We start from the raw sequence: 16,227 nt of genomic DNA on the forward strand, positions 1-16,227 counted from the left end.
GTTATCATGATTCAGTGGGATGTGGCTCTGAGGAATTTCATCAGAATGGACCTTTATGACACACAAACACCCCAGAGGATCTGAACTGATGCTTACATTTTCCCTCTGAAGAGTGATGTCATTTCAGAGCAACTTTTCTGCCAGTGACTTGGTTTATCCTGGAGTTCTTCAAGGGAGAAGCTCAAGTGAATTCAGCACTGAAACCTTGTGGGTTAACTGACGTTTTAGATTGCCTGTGGCACTCTGCTTCCTGTATCTACTGCCTAAAGGTGTGGTCCAGGCAAGCCCATCCACGTTTTTCTCCCACGTTTTGAGAAAGAGGAATTTGACATGATTACAAGCATGGCATTGGCCACTTATGTTTCTGGATGCTTGAAGATCCTACTTTCTTAATGAATGGAAATGTCAATATTTATAACACATAGAAAAGATACAGTACTTTGAGAGAAATTGTTGGCATTGTGCTGGCAGGTACAAATGTACTTTACAAACTGAAAGCTTGCATTGTGGGCTGTGACGTAAAGCAAACAAAGCACAGTGATATAAAGACTGTATGTGGATAAACTGTCAAATCAAGCAGTTTCAAATCAATGGATTAAAAGGGCCCAGTTACAGCAAACAAAATCACTAGTGCTTTATTCACATTTCTTATTGACATGGCTAATCATACACTGAGACCAATACAGAGATAGGAGACAAAATAAAAGACTGAAATACAGCATTATTTTATTAAGGTGTTGTACAAATTTAATGTGTAAAAACCTCCCATTGGTTTTTCGATTGGGTTAAGATCTGCTGACTGAACTTGCTTCACATAAATTACATAATTTCAACTACTCAGTGACGCTGGTGCCCTGCGGCTTGGGGTGTAGCTATCCGGCAAGGCATCAGGGTGAAAATGATTCATTAAAGGCGATAACTCACACCAGCACAACAAAAGTAATGATCTGGGTTGATACTCTATGCTCTTATGAAACAAGCGAATTCAAGCCATGCTCCCATAGATGAATTTCAGCAAAACTTCTGAAGATACCCGGTCTCTTGATGAAGAAAAATGAGATTAAGAATGCAAAAATCCACAATTACACAACACCTCTGTGGACAATTATAAAAATATGTTAGGAACTCAGATTTTATTGGCTTGATATCGCTCCAGGACAAGAGCGTAATAGTTCTGCTTCCAGCATGTGACAGCAATGCCTGGAACCTGTGCTGACTGAACATGTTCCAGGTTAACTCAATAAACTCAATAAAGAATTTATAATGCTCAAAGAAAACAATAGGCCCCACTGTTCAACATGGTTTCCGTGGAGCTCAGCTGAACAAAAAAGTGAAAGAGAATCACAAACAGCCATTCCATTGCTGTAAAATGTGGCCACTCTGCTTAGTGTTGTACTTCAGCAGGAATTCAGCCACATTTTGACATGATTTTGTGAAACATTTCCAGAGTTGGGGCTAAATTTGTGTGACAGAATTCTGGATCAGCAATTTGGCATCTGGGAGACACTTTGAATAGTCTATTGAGTATTTTTATTGCCTCATTTGACAAGTCTGCATGGCAATCATTAAAGGAGACCTGAATTTAAAAAAAAATTTCTGTCTTGTTATGTTGCTATTGTGATTTATTAATTATCGCATTATCATTATCATTATCATTATCGCAATATAATAACAAAACCATAAAAGTTATCAAAGACCTTTGGCATTGTGATTTCATGCATACCCAATGTCTGTGACATTGCAGGACACACCACTGCAGAAGCACTTCCTGAGCCCTTCTCAACTAAAATGAAGACTGCTTATCACTGAGAGTCATTCCAGGCTTTCTGATTGTGACAGTCCCTCAGTAAGGTTAAACTACATGTGTAAATTTTTAATGTCCCAGGGTGACCCTGATTAAGAATCAGTGGTTCTTGAAAGTGAGAGTGTGAGATACAGCGTCTGTTAATTGTCAGTTGTGATTTTGAGATAATCCAAAAAATCTCAAGAAAAATCACAACCATATTATGTTGTTTTCTTGAGAAAACATCGTGCAGAATTGCATTCGAATTAAGATTTGCAAAGGGAAGGACCTACACAATGAACTGCTCGAACGAAGTCAGGTCAAAGTAGCCAAACAGGTAGCCAAAGATTATATATCACCTCCTTGTGGTTCCTAAAGCCTATATATCCAGACTAGATTAAGGCCAAGTGGATTTTATCTGATTTTATTTGATTTGCAATCAACACCCAAACCATCCACAAAAGAATTTTAACAGTAAAAATCAGCTGAGATCTTGAGGCAATGGGAAAGCCTCTTTACCACCTCATGACTCGGGAACAGAGGAAGTCATTAAGAAGGTCTAGAAATGTGCTTTACGGTTTAATGTGACAACCAGGATAGTGCAGCTCCTCATTAGAAGGTGGTTCCTGCTGAGCTGGTCCTCTTGAACCTATTCAAGTGACACGTGTGCAAGCTGGAAGTCCACTGCTGAGCAACCCCTTTCTGAGGAAGTCTGAGGGAGCTAAACAATTCATGTTTTAGCTGAATGCGGAGTTCTTGATAAATGTTAAATGGTCTGTCACATTTCTGAACAAGCTGACCTTTAGTTGCCTGCTGAGCAACGCAAGTTGATTTACGGGAAATATTTTCTGTAAGGAAATCACAAGAGGAAATCAAGTCACTCAGCAGACAATTGTTTGTAATCTTGGTGTGAAAAAGCAGTATAGAACAGTATAGAACAGCAGTCACTTAGGCCTATTAGTAACCATGAAGTTTCATTTCCTATTTTATTTTAGGTTCTTTCTTCCTCTTTTTTCTTTTCCTGTTTGATCACAACATAGGTTTCATTTCTTTTCAAACGATATGTTTCCCAAGTATAGCGAGTCACATCTGAGTGGAAAACTGGTCTCATACATATCTTCCAAGTTTTTTATGATTCTCCCGCTAAAATGGAGTTAAAACCAGGCAATCTCAAAATATGAGACTAAATTTTTTCCAACCCAATTCACAGGATGTGATTGAACATGTTGTGGTCCATTGTAGTTTACATAATCTTTTTCATTCTTCCATTGTATATAGTCTAGAGATATGTTGTTTTGTATACTTTGCTTATCTAAGTTGATTTTAAGAACAAATTAACTCCTAAGTGTCATATGGACTCAGCATCCCATTTTAAATTACAGTCCCTGACAAAAGTCTTGTCGCTTATCTATTTTGTAGAAACACCTGCTATTAACATGACTTTTAAATAAGCAATTGGTGTTAGAAATATCTCATATGAAAAGCTAAAACCCTACCCAATGATGTTTAATGCATTGAAATGAATTAGTTTTACTGAAAAAAGATTTAACATTTAATCAAGATAGAAAGGTCACATTTTGGCAAGAAAAAAGTTGTCGCCTATACAGAAATTGAACAAATTTACTGCAAATACAAAAATATGTCAGCAAATTAAGCAGTGGTGCTGTGCGATCCAAATTTAATTGCTTGTATGACTTCCATGAGCTTGAAGGACTGCATCCATGCGGTTTGGCAAGGATTCATACAATTTATTGACGAAGTCATCAGGAATAGCAAAGAAAGCAGTCTTGCATGCCTCCTAGAGTTCATCAATATTCTTTGGTTTCGTCTTCCATGCTTCCTCTTTCAACCTACCCCACACAATGATGTTCATGTCTGGTGACTGGGCTGGCCAATCCTGGAGCATTGTGATCTTTCCCCGCCTTGAGGAACCTTGTGGAGATGGTTCTGCCACTTTTCCAGCATCTATCCTTTTAGTAAGCTGTGGGCCTTAGCAAATTCCACATGGTTTTTCTATTGTCTTTTGTTTAGTGCTGGCTTCTGGGCACTGAATCGACGCCATTTTGAGACTGTTCTGGTTGACACAGGTGACCAGGTCTCGTGGAGCTCTGCTGCAGTGGAAAATTGGCTGGCCTTGGATTTTCAAGCCAACAAACGGTCCTCTCGAGCAGTTGTCTTGTGGGGTCTGCCTGACCCGGGCTTGTCAAAAACTTGTCCAGTCTCTTCAAATCTTTTTTTATCCTCTGTACTTGACACTGATACACACTGAAGGTCTCTGCCACATCAGCAGTGGATCTGGTCTTCAGCCTCTTGATAATCAACAGTTTAGTCTCAGGGTGAATCTTAGACATGTTTTCAGAGGTCTAGTGGCAGTTGATGTGAAGGTCTTGTGTACTGGGGTTCTTTTTATATGCACCGGACACCTAATTTATCCATTATTAGTCACAGGTGAAGCTCATATGACACGGCGACAACACTTATGTCTTTGCAAAAATTGACTCAATGGGCTTTACCAAGCTTTGAATATTAGACAGGTGAATATTTTGACAGTTTTGCTTTGCACTGAAACATTATTACAAACGCTGTTGGGAATAAAATGAGCCATTTCTTGTAAACAATCTTGATTAGAAATATATTTCAGCGGCACTTGAGGTCAGTTTTTTGCACAAGCGACAAGCCTTTTGTCAGGGACTGTATATTGTGCCTTGAAATGAGGGGCTAGTACACCTGGACCAGTCATTCTTCATTTATCATTCCCCTCCAATGTTCATCTCATCTTTTCTCTCCTCTTTTCATCTCGAATCGATTCCGCTCGATTTCTCTCATTGTTCACTTGAATCATAAAGTCTCTGTGTATGGACTTCCCTCCCTCGTTTATGGACTGCTTTGTCTGGCCCCCCAGGGGTCGTGCCCTAAGAGGGGGGGTGCTCTCATGATCCAGTTCAAAAGGAGTTACTCCGGGATCCGGACGTGAGTTTCAATGTTGTCCTGTGTAATGTTCCCTAATCATTTTCACCTGTGTCAAATGTATAAAGCTGCCCTGTTCGTTTCTGTTCGCCGTGTGTGCTGTGAAGTTTATGTGACACAAAGAGAAGAGGGAAAGCGATGCAACCTTGACTGGTTCCCCCAACTAAGCCAGAAGTAATCAAATTTTGACTCTGTTTAAAAATATAAAAAAAACAAAATGTTTAGTTCTGTTTAATTTGGGTTTTAATATGTCTGCTAGGTTATTCACATTTTCTTTTCCACTTTGGTCATCTTTTTTTTTTTTTTTTTTTTTAGGTTTTTTTTCGGGCTTGCACAATGTGGCTCCCTCCTAAGCCCTGCAGCTTCTCCATGAATCTAAAATGGGCCAGGCATCTTTTCATCATTTAACAGGTAGTCCCCTCCAAGCTATATCTTGTGTCATATCCTCCACAGTCTCGTATATCTTATTCCCTTCGGCACACTTTAGCCAGGCTGGATAAAGCATCTGGAACTGAATGTCTCGACTCCTCAGAATCTATTGAAGTGGATTCTTCCATTTTTGCAAAAACCTGTGTGGTGTAATTGTTCTCAGGTTAACTTTCTGTTTCCAAGATGTGCAAAGTATCTTGTCTTTGGTGTTAAAGTTTAAATTTTTCCAGGATAGCTCTCGGGTGTGCATCCGCTCACGATTGCGAAACCAGCACACGATAGACTTTCTCGAAGCGTAGAGGCTCTGTATCAGGAGTGATGAAATTTGCTTTTTCCACTAGTCCTTCTCCAACCCCTCCAGGATTCCATATTTTCTTTCATTATCCCATCTGGAGCAACCTTCTAAGTCAGTTATTTTTTGCTTTCATCTGAGATTAGAGCTTTAACATTTTACTTAAAATGTCCTTTGTTTTCTAAATCCTCTCCTCTGGTTTAACAATCCTACCTTCCGACTCTTCCAATCTAGTATTTGTTTTTGTAATCTCCATTTTAATGTCATCGAGTTGATCTGAATACTCATCTGAACTGCTTCTTCCTCTTCCTGTGTTGCTGCACCATCATCATGGCCTCTGCTGTTAGTAGGAGAGCTGCTTCATCTTTGATCTGGGTGGTTTTGTAACTCACGTTTTAAATGTTTTTAGCCTAGCAGACATCTCTGCCACTTATTCTTCTTGGTTCCAAATTATATAGAACGAAATTCAACTTTCTCTATGTTGCCATCAATGCAAAATCATGGGATGAGGATCATCTTTACTGTATATTGATTTGTATACCATAAACCAATATATCAATTTACTAACTTTTTGACTTCAGAGGCTTGACGTTGTACCCTGATACTAAAGCAGAGCAGTGCAGATCTGTTGAAAGATACCCACAGGCTGGGTGAGGAACGAAGAGGTTTGTCTACTGCCTCTCTTATCTTCTGTGCCATTCCTCGGCCATATGGGTTCTATCACGAATGTCAGTGAGAGGAGGGGAATGTTCACCCTCGCTAGATAATGGAAGTTTGCTGTGTGTTTGTGCACACTGCAGCCCAGCTGTCATCTGATAGATGGTTATGACGACTGTCAAGGGGAGAGCTTGAAAGCGTCCTACAGCTTTGAATAATAAACACTTCCGTGTCTTGATGCTGTCACTCGGCTCCTTCCTCCAAGTGTTCGAAGGGCTGCAGCATTGTGTGGGGTCTCCGACAGGCTGTCTCTCTCTTCTTCTTCTCATCCTCTGTGGTGCGATGGCTGCCTCTCAATTGGGCTTGAATTAGTCAGCCCTAAACTGGATACAGTCCAATAAGGAAGAAAGTGTCTCTTCAGCTGCCGGGCCGGTTTGAACATGTTGCGGGTTTTGTTCATTCTGACAGCAGCTCTCAGTCCTTTTTATTCCCACAATTGAACTTCCTAGGAAAGTCATGCAATACAGAAAGTGGCAAGGTGAATCGCACTTTAGTGAAAAGTTTAGAATAATAGTTTCACCAGTATTCTACATTTATTAGGTCATGGAATGAGTAATACAATTTAGAATAAATTACAAATATAATTTTGTAATGTAGATTAGAACATTAGACCATTCCCATAAAACCAAAAAGCAGAGATAAAAAAAGGTTTTTAGATGACTTGGGCTCTAACATCTTGGCAGAGGTTATTAACCCAAAAAAACCTAAAGAAAAAAATAAAGCGCATGCATGCTAATGTACATGTGCTTTGAGGGCAAATGAATCAGGACCATGTGAGTTTGTCTATCTCACTCACAGGTAGCTATTACAAGTGGGCTAGAACACGTAACAAGCCGCCAAAGGACAGCATTAATCATCAAACCTGGCCCGTGCAGCCATTATGACTCATGTAGGAGCAACAGCCTTCACATCATGATGTGCGTAGAAATTTGCTGCATTAAAGTCCACATTGTCTGAGCCCACACCAGTTTCAAAATGCAGTTGCCAAGAGAGTTCAGTTAGAGTTGAATTTCTGAAATTATTAGCACTTATTAAAATTTATGTTTAAAAAATGATTTATGTTTTAAAATCTTTTTTATTATTACTATTAAGGTTTCTTATTATTTGTACGTTACCCATGAACTGACCACACCTTAATTAAATAAGGTGAGATTGGGCAATGAATGCTTGAAAAATCACTTTGTATTTAAGCCTACATTTATGCAAAATAAATGATGGTCTGACATCAGTGTTCTTTCTCACAGGTAAAATGTAGCGGTAAACGAAGATGAATGTCAGACCTGGCCCTTCGTCCAGTTTTTAGTTCTGACTTTAGATTTCTGTAATGTAAAAACTTTTACTGTAATGTAAAATATGTCAAATAGTCAAAAGTGGTGGAAATTGTTTTATTGAATGTAGAAAAACCACAGGTAATAAATAGATTTGTACAAAAAAAAAAAATACAAATAGTGAGATACTCTTTTGTACAGCAGCACAACAGAGCAAAAAAAAAAAAAAATCCAAAAAAGGCACAAATACAATACAAGAACTGCACTGCTGCTCGGAAATGCAGTTCATACCCATTTTCTCCTGTACCTTCTCTGCCCACAGTTCTATGTTCTACACAGCAGGACCAGTCATCTGTATAACCAAAGTTGTAAATTGTTATGAAATAATGTCACTGAACAAAAATCTCACAACCCAATATCATAAAAACACCTCCTTGTCTTGGACAATAACATGGATGGAAATGGTAAAAAGTAAGCAAAACCCAAAAAACTAAATAAAAGACAAAGAATTGCTTTACATTGGCAGATGTTCTTGTGACAATAAAGACAAGTCAGTAATGATTTCAGGATGTTGGATTGGTCCAAATACTGGATTATACTAAAGTACCAAATATCCAAGAACATGAATTGTTCAATGACAATGCAATCTGTAAAATACTATCCTTTACCCTGCTGATGTAAGCACTAAAAAAAAATCTGTTTTGGCGAGATGAGACTGTATGGATGGACTGAATTTCGCTCGCACATGGATTACAGCGAGCGATCTTATTCTCAAAGCAGTTTGAGCAACAGAATCTGAAACACAAACGTTGCAGAAAAAGAAGTGGGAAAATTACACCAAGGCAAAAAAAAATAAAAATCAAGGCACTTTAATGTATATGCATCTAGTATTACATAAAAGCTCCTTCTGTCATCTCTCTCCACTGTGGAAGGGACCTCAATAAGCCTGAATAAATTTGAGAAACAAGTTGCAAAAAATCCCTTTCCAAACCCATCATCATTTAGACACCTCCAACAGTGCTCTGTTTTATTTACAACAACCACAGACATCCTCTCCATTTCTTAACTGTGACAATGTGTTCAGCATCCTTCCCGTGCCTTAAGTTCTTTTAAGTCGTGATGCCAGGTCACCTTTACAAGGCTTAAAACGTCGCTCCTTTTAAGTAGAAATCCTCAGAGCAGCTTCAAGAGCAACATATTTTACAGCAGTCAACATTCACTGAACCATTCCAATGACACAATGCAAAAGGCCAGTCAGTCAGTCGACAGAAGATATCTTGACCTTTTCATCCCTTTGGGACTGATCCAATTCATGATAGTCAACAATTGGAAAGAAAAAAAAAAAAAAAAAAAGAATGGTCATCCAACCAACACCTCTCAATGTAAGCATGGAGAGGAAAGAGAGAAAACGAAAAATGTGAAAATAAAAAAAAAAAAAAAAAAGTGTGGCAACAAAGCATGGTTGATTTTTATCTTGAATATTGAGGGATATGTTACGCAAGGAACTCCTCCTGTCTGTGTGGTTTTTGGTAGCCTCCATTGGGCTGCTTCTGCTCATCCAGGGCGTAGCTCCCCTCATCTTTCTTTTTCATCCGATAAACCATAAGTGCCACCAGCATCACAGCAAATGCCAAGCCAACAACACCTCCAGCAATGACACCTGCATGGAAGGAAAGCATGCATTTAATTACACCAGTACCACAGTATTGTTTGGAATGAGCCAAGTCATGCATACGATGCATAGTTATGACACCAAACCGACAGCGGCCCTATAGTTACAGACTGCAGCAAGAACTTGCCTGCCAAAACCTCCTTCTTCTCCAGCAGATTCTTGTTCTCGGCCGAGTTTGGCAGGGAAGCACCGTCCAAAATTTCATTCTCACTGAGGTCCTAATGAACATACAGCATGAACAGAGAAGTGGTAAAACAAATTATAATCTATAGGCACATAGATTAAACACATAGAAAATAAAAGGTTCAGTGCTTACAGGCATTTCGTTAAAGTTGGACTTGGCCTTGCCCTGAATTACTGGAATGATTTCATTATCCAAAAATTCAACTGCCTCTGTAACAAACTCTTCAGTGGGCAAGACAGTGGTGACCCCTGATGCTTCCTCTTCCTCAGCAGATGGCTCTGAGGAAGCTGTTGTAGTGGTTGCTTCAGTGGAAAGCTCAGTGGTCCATCCCAAGTATTTTTCTAGGTCGTCATCCTCCCCATTCATAAGGGTTGGAGTTGTGGTCTGCAACATCTCTTCAAACAAATTTGTGGAGTCCTCTGGAATAACAAAGTCATCATCTGTATTGATTCCAACAGACTCTGTGGCCTCATTGGTGGTCTGGCTGGTCGTAGTAGTATCATCCTGGTGGGCTTCACCAATCCCTGTAGTCTGTGAAGGTTGAGCGCTGGTTATTGATGATGTTGACTGAGGAAGTACTGTTGTGACGATGGGCTCTGCTGTTGTAGGTGTGGACTGATTGGACAGAATCAGCGAGAGCAGAGTTGTGGTTTGTTCTGGAATCCTGACAGGAGCATCAGTGACTGAAACCCCGGTTGTTTCTGTGACACTGGAGGGGATGACAGTCGTTTCAGAAAAAGGCCCTGTGATAGATGCACAATCGATGAGCATTGCTGTGAGAACCTTGCAAAGGTTTTTGTATAAGTAAGAATAAGAAGAACCAAGAATCAAGTAAGAGCATGATTACCTTCTTCACCTATCCCAGAACCAGACACCTCCAGATCTCCAGATGAGTCCTGATCCTCTAGTAAACTCTCAGGAAGCTGCAATATTACAGAAAGAGATATAATTGACACAAAATGTGGGGTCATTTGTTTATTTTACAGCAGAATAATTACTATGCAAAAATGCATATTAATTATAAAAATGCTAAACTCAAAAAAGTACAGAGACCAGCATTAATGATTATTAAACATACATCTGGTCAGTAAAAAGCTGAAAGGACAATCAGTAAAAGCAACAATTGATTCACACAATGATTTAGAATGATATCAGATTGTGAGAAAAAAAAAAAAAGCAATGTACTAAAATGAGCATACAGCTGATACATTTTTTGACAAATAGTGTAATTAATTACGGATACTATTAAAGCACAATGTGCATATTACAAGTGCTATGGTCCGAAATATCACTAAAAAAGACTTAATCATTTAATTGTGACACGCTGATCCCAATGCTAGAGTTCTCTCAGGTGATCGCATTGTTCTCCGCCAGCGTGTCAGTAAAAGTTGTTCATGTGATTGTCTCCGACAGGTGCGGTTCTAGGGTGAGGCTGTGACTCACATTCCTCCGATTAGAAAAATCAGACCATTCCTGCTGCAAGCTGATAAACCTGAGTCAACACTGCTTGCTTCCATGCTTTGTGCCAAGCCGAACCACACTTGCATTCCAATTGAAGCCAAAAATCCCTTACAAATAAGGCTTATGCAAAACACCTGATAAGTAAACGACTCCCATTGTACAGGTTGTCATAGCAATAAGCAACTGAACTGGACTCAATTTCTTTTTCTGCATAATATATGTGCACAAGGGTTATAGGTTGGAGACTCTGCGACATTTGGTGACTCCAGTAGTTTTTTTTTTTTTTTTTTTTTTTTTTTTTTTAAACTTGTTCTTGAGCTTCAACGACTGAAACCCTAGAGGAGCCTCCTTGGCAGTCTTGGTAACTGCCACCGGCCCCATTATCACAGCAGGATATCACTTTTCACAACGTTTCAGCTCGACAGCCAATCTCAATTGAGAACAGTTGAAGCAGTGTCCAATTACGGCTGGGAATAGAATATAGAAGAGAAAAAGAAAAAAAAAAAAAAAAAAAAAGTGTTCATGGGCCCAAGGAAGAGAGAGAGACACCTTTCATTAGGGGAACAAAAACACCCCTCTTGTTGTGATCCTGCACATATTGAAGAAATCTTTCATTCAGATGGTGTTGGGTCATCAAATTTAGAGATCTAATCAGTGGCATTACTGTGGGATGTGGGAAAAGTTCTATATAAAAAAAAAAAAAAAAAAAACAAGAGCGCCTTTCAAAAAATGTTGGTATCCCTCCAAAGGAGAAATGCTGCTTGGCTGAAATCCCACAGACGTAAAAGGTGATGATCCACCACTGGTACACACCTCTGTAGTTTCATGGAACAGCACTTCACAGATTTTTGTACTTGGTCTATCCAGGCCTCAGCAGCTTTTTAGATGTACTAATCCATGTCAAATAAAAGATCTATTCAAGAAACCGAATGCTCAGCTTCACTCCACCCCCAGACTATACCGAAGTCAAGTCTCGCATGTCTGTGAGATATCACACCTACACTCCTTGAGTGGATGTCCTTGGGGCTCTTCTGACTGGGAAAGGGGTGGGGAATTTAAATTCCTTCATGTTGCTTATACTAAAGGCAACATGGTTTCAAAAAGTCATACATAAGACAAAATTAATTAAATTAACATGCATATGTTAATATATACTTTCAGTGTACTATATATATATCAATTTGCCAGTAGAAAGAAGGCTATAGTATGAACAAGGTAGAATGTAAAAGACGTGCAATGTTTTGTCCTTGATGCAATTTGACCGAATTACAGCAATTGGTGAAACAACCGCAAATCACTTTATAGCCTGAGCCCAGTTTGTTTGGACTGCCATCCAGTGGGAGTCTCCCAGTGCATATGGAACTCTTCTTTCATATGTACAAGAGGAAGATTTCACGTGCTTTGCATGGTGCGCCAAGCTTCACCTTAATCCCTACGCTGCAGTCATGACAGCTATTCTATAAACAAAAAGTCTTTCCCCAGGGTCATGCCTTACAATGGCCCCTACAGTGCATGTGTGAACACCCTGTTCCTGTTTCCTCCCCCTTCAGACGTCTAGCCTTCCATTCGTCCTGAGCCTCATTCTCTTTGTTCATTAGAGACAACAGAGCGGGCACTGCATAAAAAAACAAGAGTGGAACCTTTCTGGGCTGATCCAATCTGCACCCTTCTAAGATTCCTCATGAAAATAAAAGGCAGTAGGAGCTTAAAAAAAAACACTGTACACGTAAAACGAATCGAAAGCAATCCAAGTGGACATTTGCCGTAAATTATGGTATGTGGCGTCTATAGAATGTAGTAGCTCCACGTGGGACTGAAATGGCAGTGACGACCTAGCGGAAATTCACTGTCCAGTGTTTATTCCAGGTGTCAGCCATATTGGGTTCCAGCTCTCCCCTGCACACTTAGCCAGGATGACAGGCCATTCCTATCCTTTCAAAGGGGGCACTGAGTGACCCCCACACTGGCACCTCTGGAATGTAGTATTATCCATGGGCCGGACTGGAGCGATATTGGACTTGCTGACAACGGCTGTCATCACCTGGACAGGTTAACCAGTTAAGTGAGGCATATGTGTGGGAACCAGCGTCTGGTGGTTTTTAGGCCCACTGCAGATCAGGCTACACAGCCATGGAGAGGAGGCGAGAGAAATCATTTTAAAAAGTAGCAACAAAAAACGGTCCAGAAATGTGCCAAATCCTGTAATTAGACAATAAAACCAATTTACAGCCCAACGTGTACCTCGTGAAAAGCTAGATGCCATCGCTCATGTCTGACTTCCGATCCTCATAACTGCCCCCTTCCTGAACCAAATCCTTGGACCCTGTGTTTACAGTACAGTCCCACCACAGCCCCGCCCCTTGCATCCTCCCCCACAAGCAGACGGAGACGCCTTTCAGCTCTGGGAGCCGGTCAACATCATGAACGTGCTGAAGGGGCGATAAGTGGAGGACAACCTTAAGTGTGTTGCTAACGAGCACTCTTGGAGGAGATCTGGGATCAGGCTCTGCATATGAATGGATTCAGACAGATTGTGTTGTAAATTGGAGAGTAACCCTCCAAAAGCCATTCAGAGGACCACTAAACTGTACTTTAAGAGCAATCACACCTGTATCTGCAATACCCCCCCACACCCCCCATTTAAGTTAAATAGGAAAAAATAAAAAAAATTCAGGCATTATGGGTTTGAAGTCTGAATGTTTTCATTAAACCGAACAGGCGGGTGGGTGGTATGTGATTACTTCAAGATATATTTTAACAAAAGATCCACTTAAAAACAGCCCAGACGTTCAACAATAACGTGATGCAACAATGCATTGAATAAATGTGTGTGATCATGTGACAACGGGCCCAAACATGTCAGCAGCGTTACTCCAGTGGAATTTTAATGCTTCCTCCATAAAGTTTGAGCACTGGAAGACCCCCCACCCGAATGGAAGAATCTAAAAAAAAAAAAAAAAAAAAAAAAAAAGAGAACAAGGTTTTCTGACCTCACTGTTTCAGGGGATTAAATTAACAAAGTTGAATACTAATCTATAAATTAATGTATAACTACCCGTGGTAAAATAAGCCTAAGGAATCAGTAATTTAATTATATTGGTAATGCTGATAGGCCAAATGCAAACCTAAACAGAATCAAAAGTAGTAGAATAGAAAAAAAACGGAACCAACCAATTCTTGTATGCCAAACAAATAAGAATGGGGAAATGGCTTGGCAAGGTCACATAAAGCTGCATGTATCATTTTGACCAGACAACATATTTCTGTGTGAAGAGTAATTGCAATATATTCCACTTGTATGGCAAAATAGTTGAAAACATACACCCCCCAACCCCAAGAGCAAAAAGTACCGTATGGATATGTATTCATGAGTGTCAGTATTTTCTGATGCGCTAAAGAAGTCACCAATGATTTAGTCCTACATTATTTTTTCATTATTTTTCCAAATGGTCAGGCAAACAGACATGATTGTTGACTTGGGTTTCATTCATCTGAGCTTGTCCCTTCCGCCAGCTGTACAGAGGGGCTTTTCCATCACCACAATTTACAAGCTGCTCCGCACCAGTGAGTCAACGATGATGACACGGGGACGCGAAGAAGCTTGCAGACGGCACTTAGCCTGTAGTTATTATGACTGAACTCCCTGACACACGTAGGCAAACATTTCGTGAACAAGCCATATGCAGACAAACCCAAGATGACCACCGTCCCATACGGCAATCTAATTACAGTCTGGTAAATAACTGCAGATATCGTATTACATACAGGCTGTCAAATCTGTACGACTGAAGATTTAGTGAAAAATCTTACATGGTACAGCAATTCAGTCCTTCCAAAGAGTAGCGAGCGATTAGGAATGTTTTAGCAGGACAGAAAGAACAGGTCGAACCTTCTGATAATCTCTGCACATCTGAAAAAGTCACTAAGCAGGCAAGAAGGCTGTAAAAAAAAAAAAAAAAAAAAATCTAGATATTCTGAATATTGCTATCAGTGTCAGGACATGAATTCGTTCATGTTTGCAGTACGGAAGCAAGCAGAGTCCAGGTCACAGGAAATGGCTTGTAAAACAGGAGATGGAAGCCAGTTCCTGTTTTTTCCTCCCGGATAAGCATATCAAATGCCGTTTCCGAGAACAGCAGCCTACACGGACATCGTGCACTTAATGCAAAGATGACGGAGTGTGAATATCCTGAAAACAAAGCAGAACTGCAATATGAGAAACGTCCCGTTAGCTAACTGTACTTTTAAGAGGAAGTATTTTTACACTTAAATGATTTAGATCCAGTACCATGGCAGAGCCACACAATCCTTATAATCTGCAGGCTTCAAGCAAATTGCAGTCTGTGGGAGAGGCAGCTCATTGTAAGAGTATAATGATGCCTGCATGCCCTTCAGCCACTTAAGACTTTCCATTTAAAACACTCTGGAGTGTGAGGTCATGTGCCATCCATTCTGAACACCCCGCAGTGGAAAAGGAGAGAAAGGTGACCGTGTCTGTGCCACGGCCAGGTGTTGCAGTGTGGAATGTGAGATCACACATCAGCATCCCAGTCATGCAGAGAGCCAGATCAACGCACTGGGAAGCCAGGCGGTGGTTTTCAGGCCCGTTGCAGATCAGGCTACACTGCCACGGAGAGGAGAGGAGGCGAGAGCCAAGTCTCCAAGACGCGAGAGACCTCTGGACACGTCCAGAAGGAAGCGATCCGGGCATGGACTGGCACGTTGGCATTCGGCCGTGTGACAACCGAGGAAACGATCCGTAATATCTCACAAAAATCAAAGATAAATGAATAATAACCCCCAACAACCAAGTTTGAGGCGCGGAGGGTGTATTCCCGAAATCACCCGGGCATTACTGTATGACAGTATTAAAAAAAAAAGAAAAGAACGTGTAAAGATGTAAAAGCGGCTCGGTTTTAATACGTGGACTCACCGACAGGGCACAATGTATCCACAGGCAGATGCAGACCACCGCGTTCACGGACGGAATCCTCATGTTCGCCGCAATAAACCCACGCGTGGACTCGTCTCCGCTCAAGGCAGCGCCGTGAAAGGTGCGATCGGGATCGAACGCGCAACGCTGCTGCGTACAATTCTTCTGCTCTTTTGTTGTTGTTGTTGTTGTTTTATGAAGCGAACCCGACGCGGCGCGGACAAAACTCTTATTCCCTCCGGGCTCCGCCCTTTATCCCAAGGTGAGCCGGGAGGCCCCGCCCCACACCAAATATGGCCACGTCCGCCAGGACGGATCAAAATGCCGGTGTTTCTCCGGCCTGGAGTTAAAGACGCCGTGCACACTTTCTAAATCCAAACATGACGAACCCTGCTAGAAATACGCGTCATATAATTCACAAACGATTACTTAAGGTTAGGTGTGGCAACATGCACAGTTAAACACAGTAAATGTGAAAGCTGAGAGTGCAAAGGCCTTTCCAGGAGAAGTACGGTTTACAT

General features: G+C 40.8%; 1 protein-coding gene across 1 annotated transcript; it reads right to left on the bottom strand.

The window, feature by feature from the left end:
* Window positions 1-8,835: 8,835 nt before the first annotated feature.
* On the bottom strand, window positions 8,836-15,939 carry LOC114786609 (syndecan-2-like). Its single transcript, XM_028973841.1, has 5 exons — window positions 15,707-15,939; window positions 10,160-10,235; window positions 9,445-10,055; window positions 9,256-9,346; window positions 8,836-9,116 (listed from the first exon to the last, which is right to left on the bottom strand). Exons 1-5 carry the CDS (start codon window positions 15,767-15,769, stop codon window positions 8,950-8,952), a joined length of 1,008 nt encoding a protein of 335 aa, XP_028829674.1. The 5' UTR covers window positions 15,770-15,939; the 3' UTR covers window positions 8,836-8,949.
* Between the last annotated feature and the right edge of the window lie 288 nt (window positions 15,940-16,227).

Source organism: Denticeps clupeoides, chromosome 1 (genome assembly GCF_900700375.1).
Source record: "Denticeps clupeoides chromosome 1, fDenClu1.1, whole genome shotgun sequence".
Lineage (NCBI taxonomy): Eukaryota > Metazoa > Chordata > Actinopteri > Clupeiformes > Denticipitidae > Denticeps > Denticeps clupeoides.

Excerpts from the sequence above, each read along its gene's own strand:
- LOC114786609 (XM_028973841.1), bottom strand. The coding sequence starts at position 15,769 with ATGAGGATTCCGTCCGTGAACGCGGTGGTCTGCATCTGCCTGTGGATA. Across the intron at positions 10,056-10,159 it reads TTCTGGGATAGGTGAAGAAG|GGCCTTTTTCTGAAACGACT; the intron begins GTAATCATGCTC and ends CATCTATCACAG. Across the intron at positions 9,117-9,255 it reads GAAGAAGGAGGTTTTGGCAG|GTGTCATTGCTGGAGGTGTT; the intron begins GCAAGTTCTTGC and ends CCTTCCATGCAG.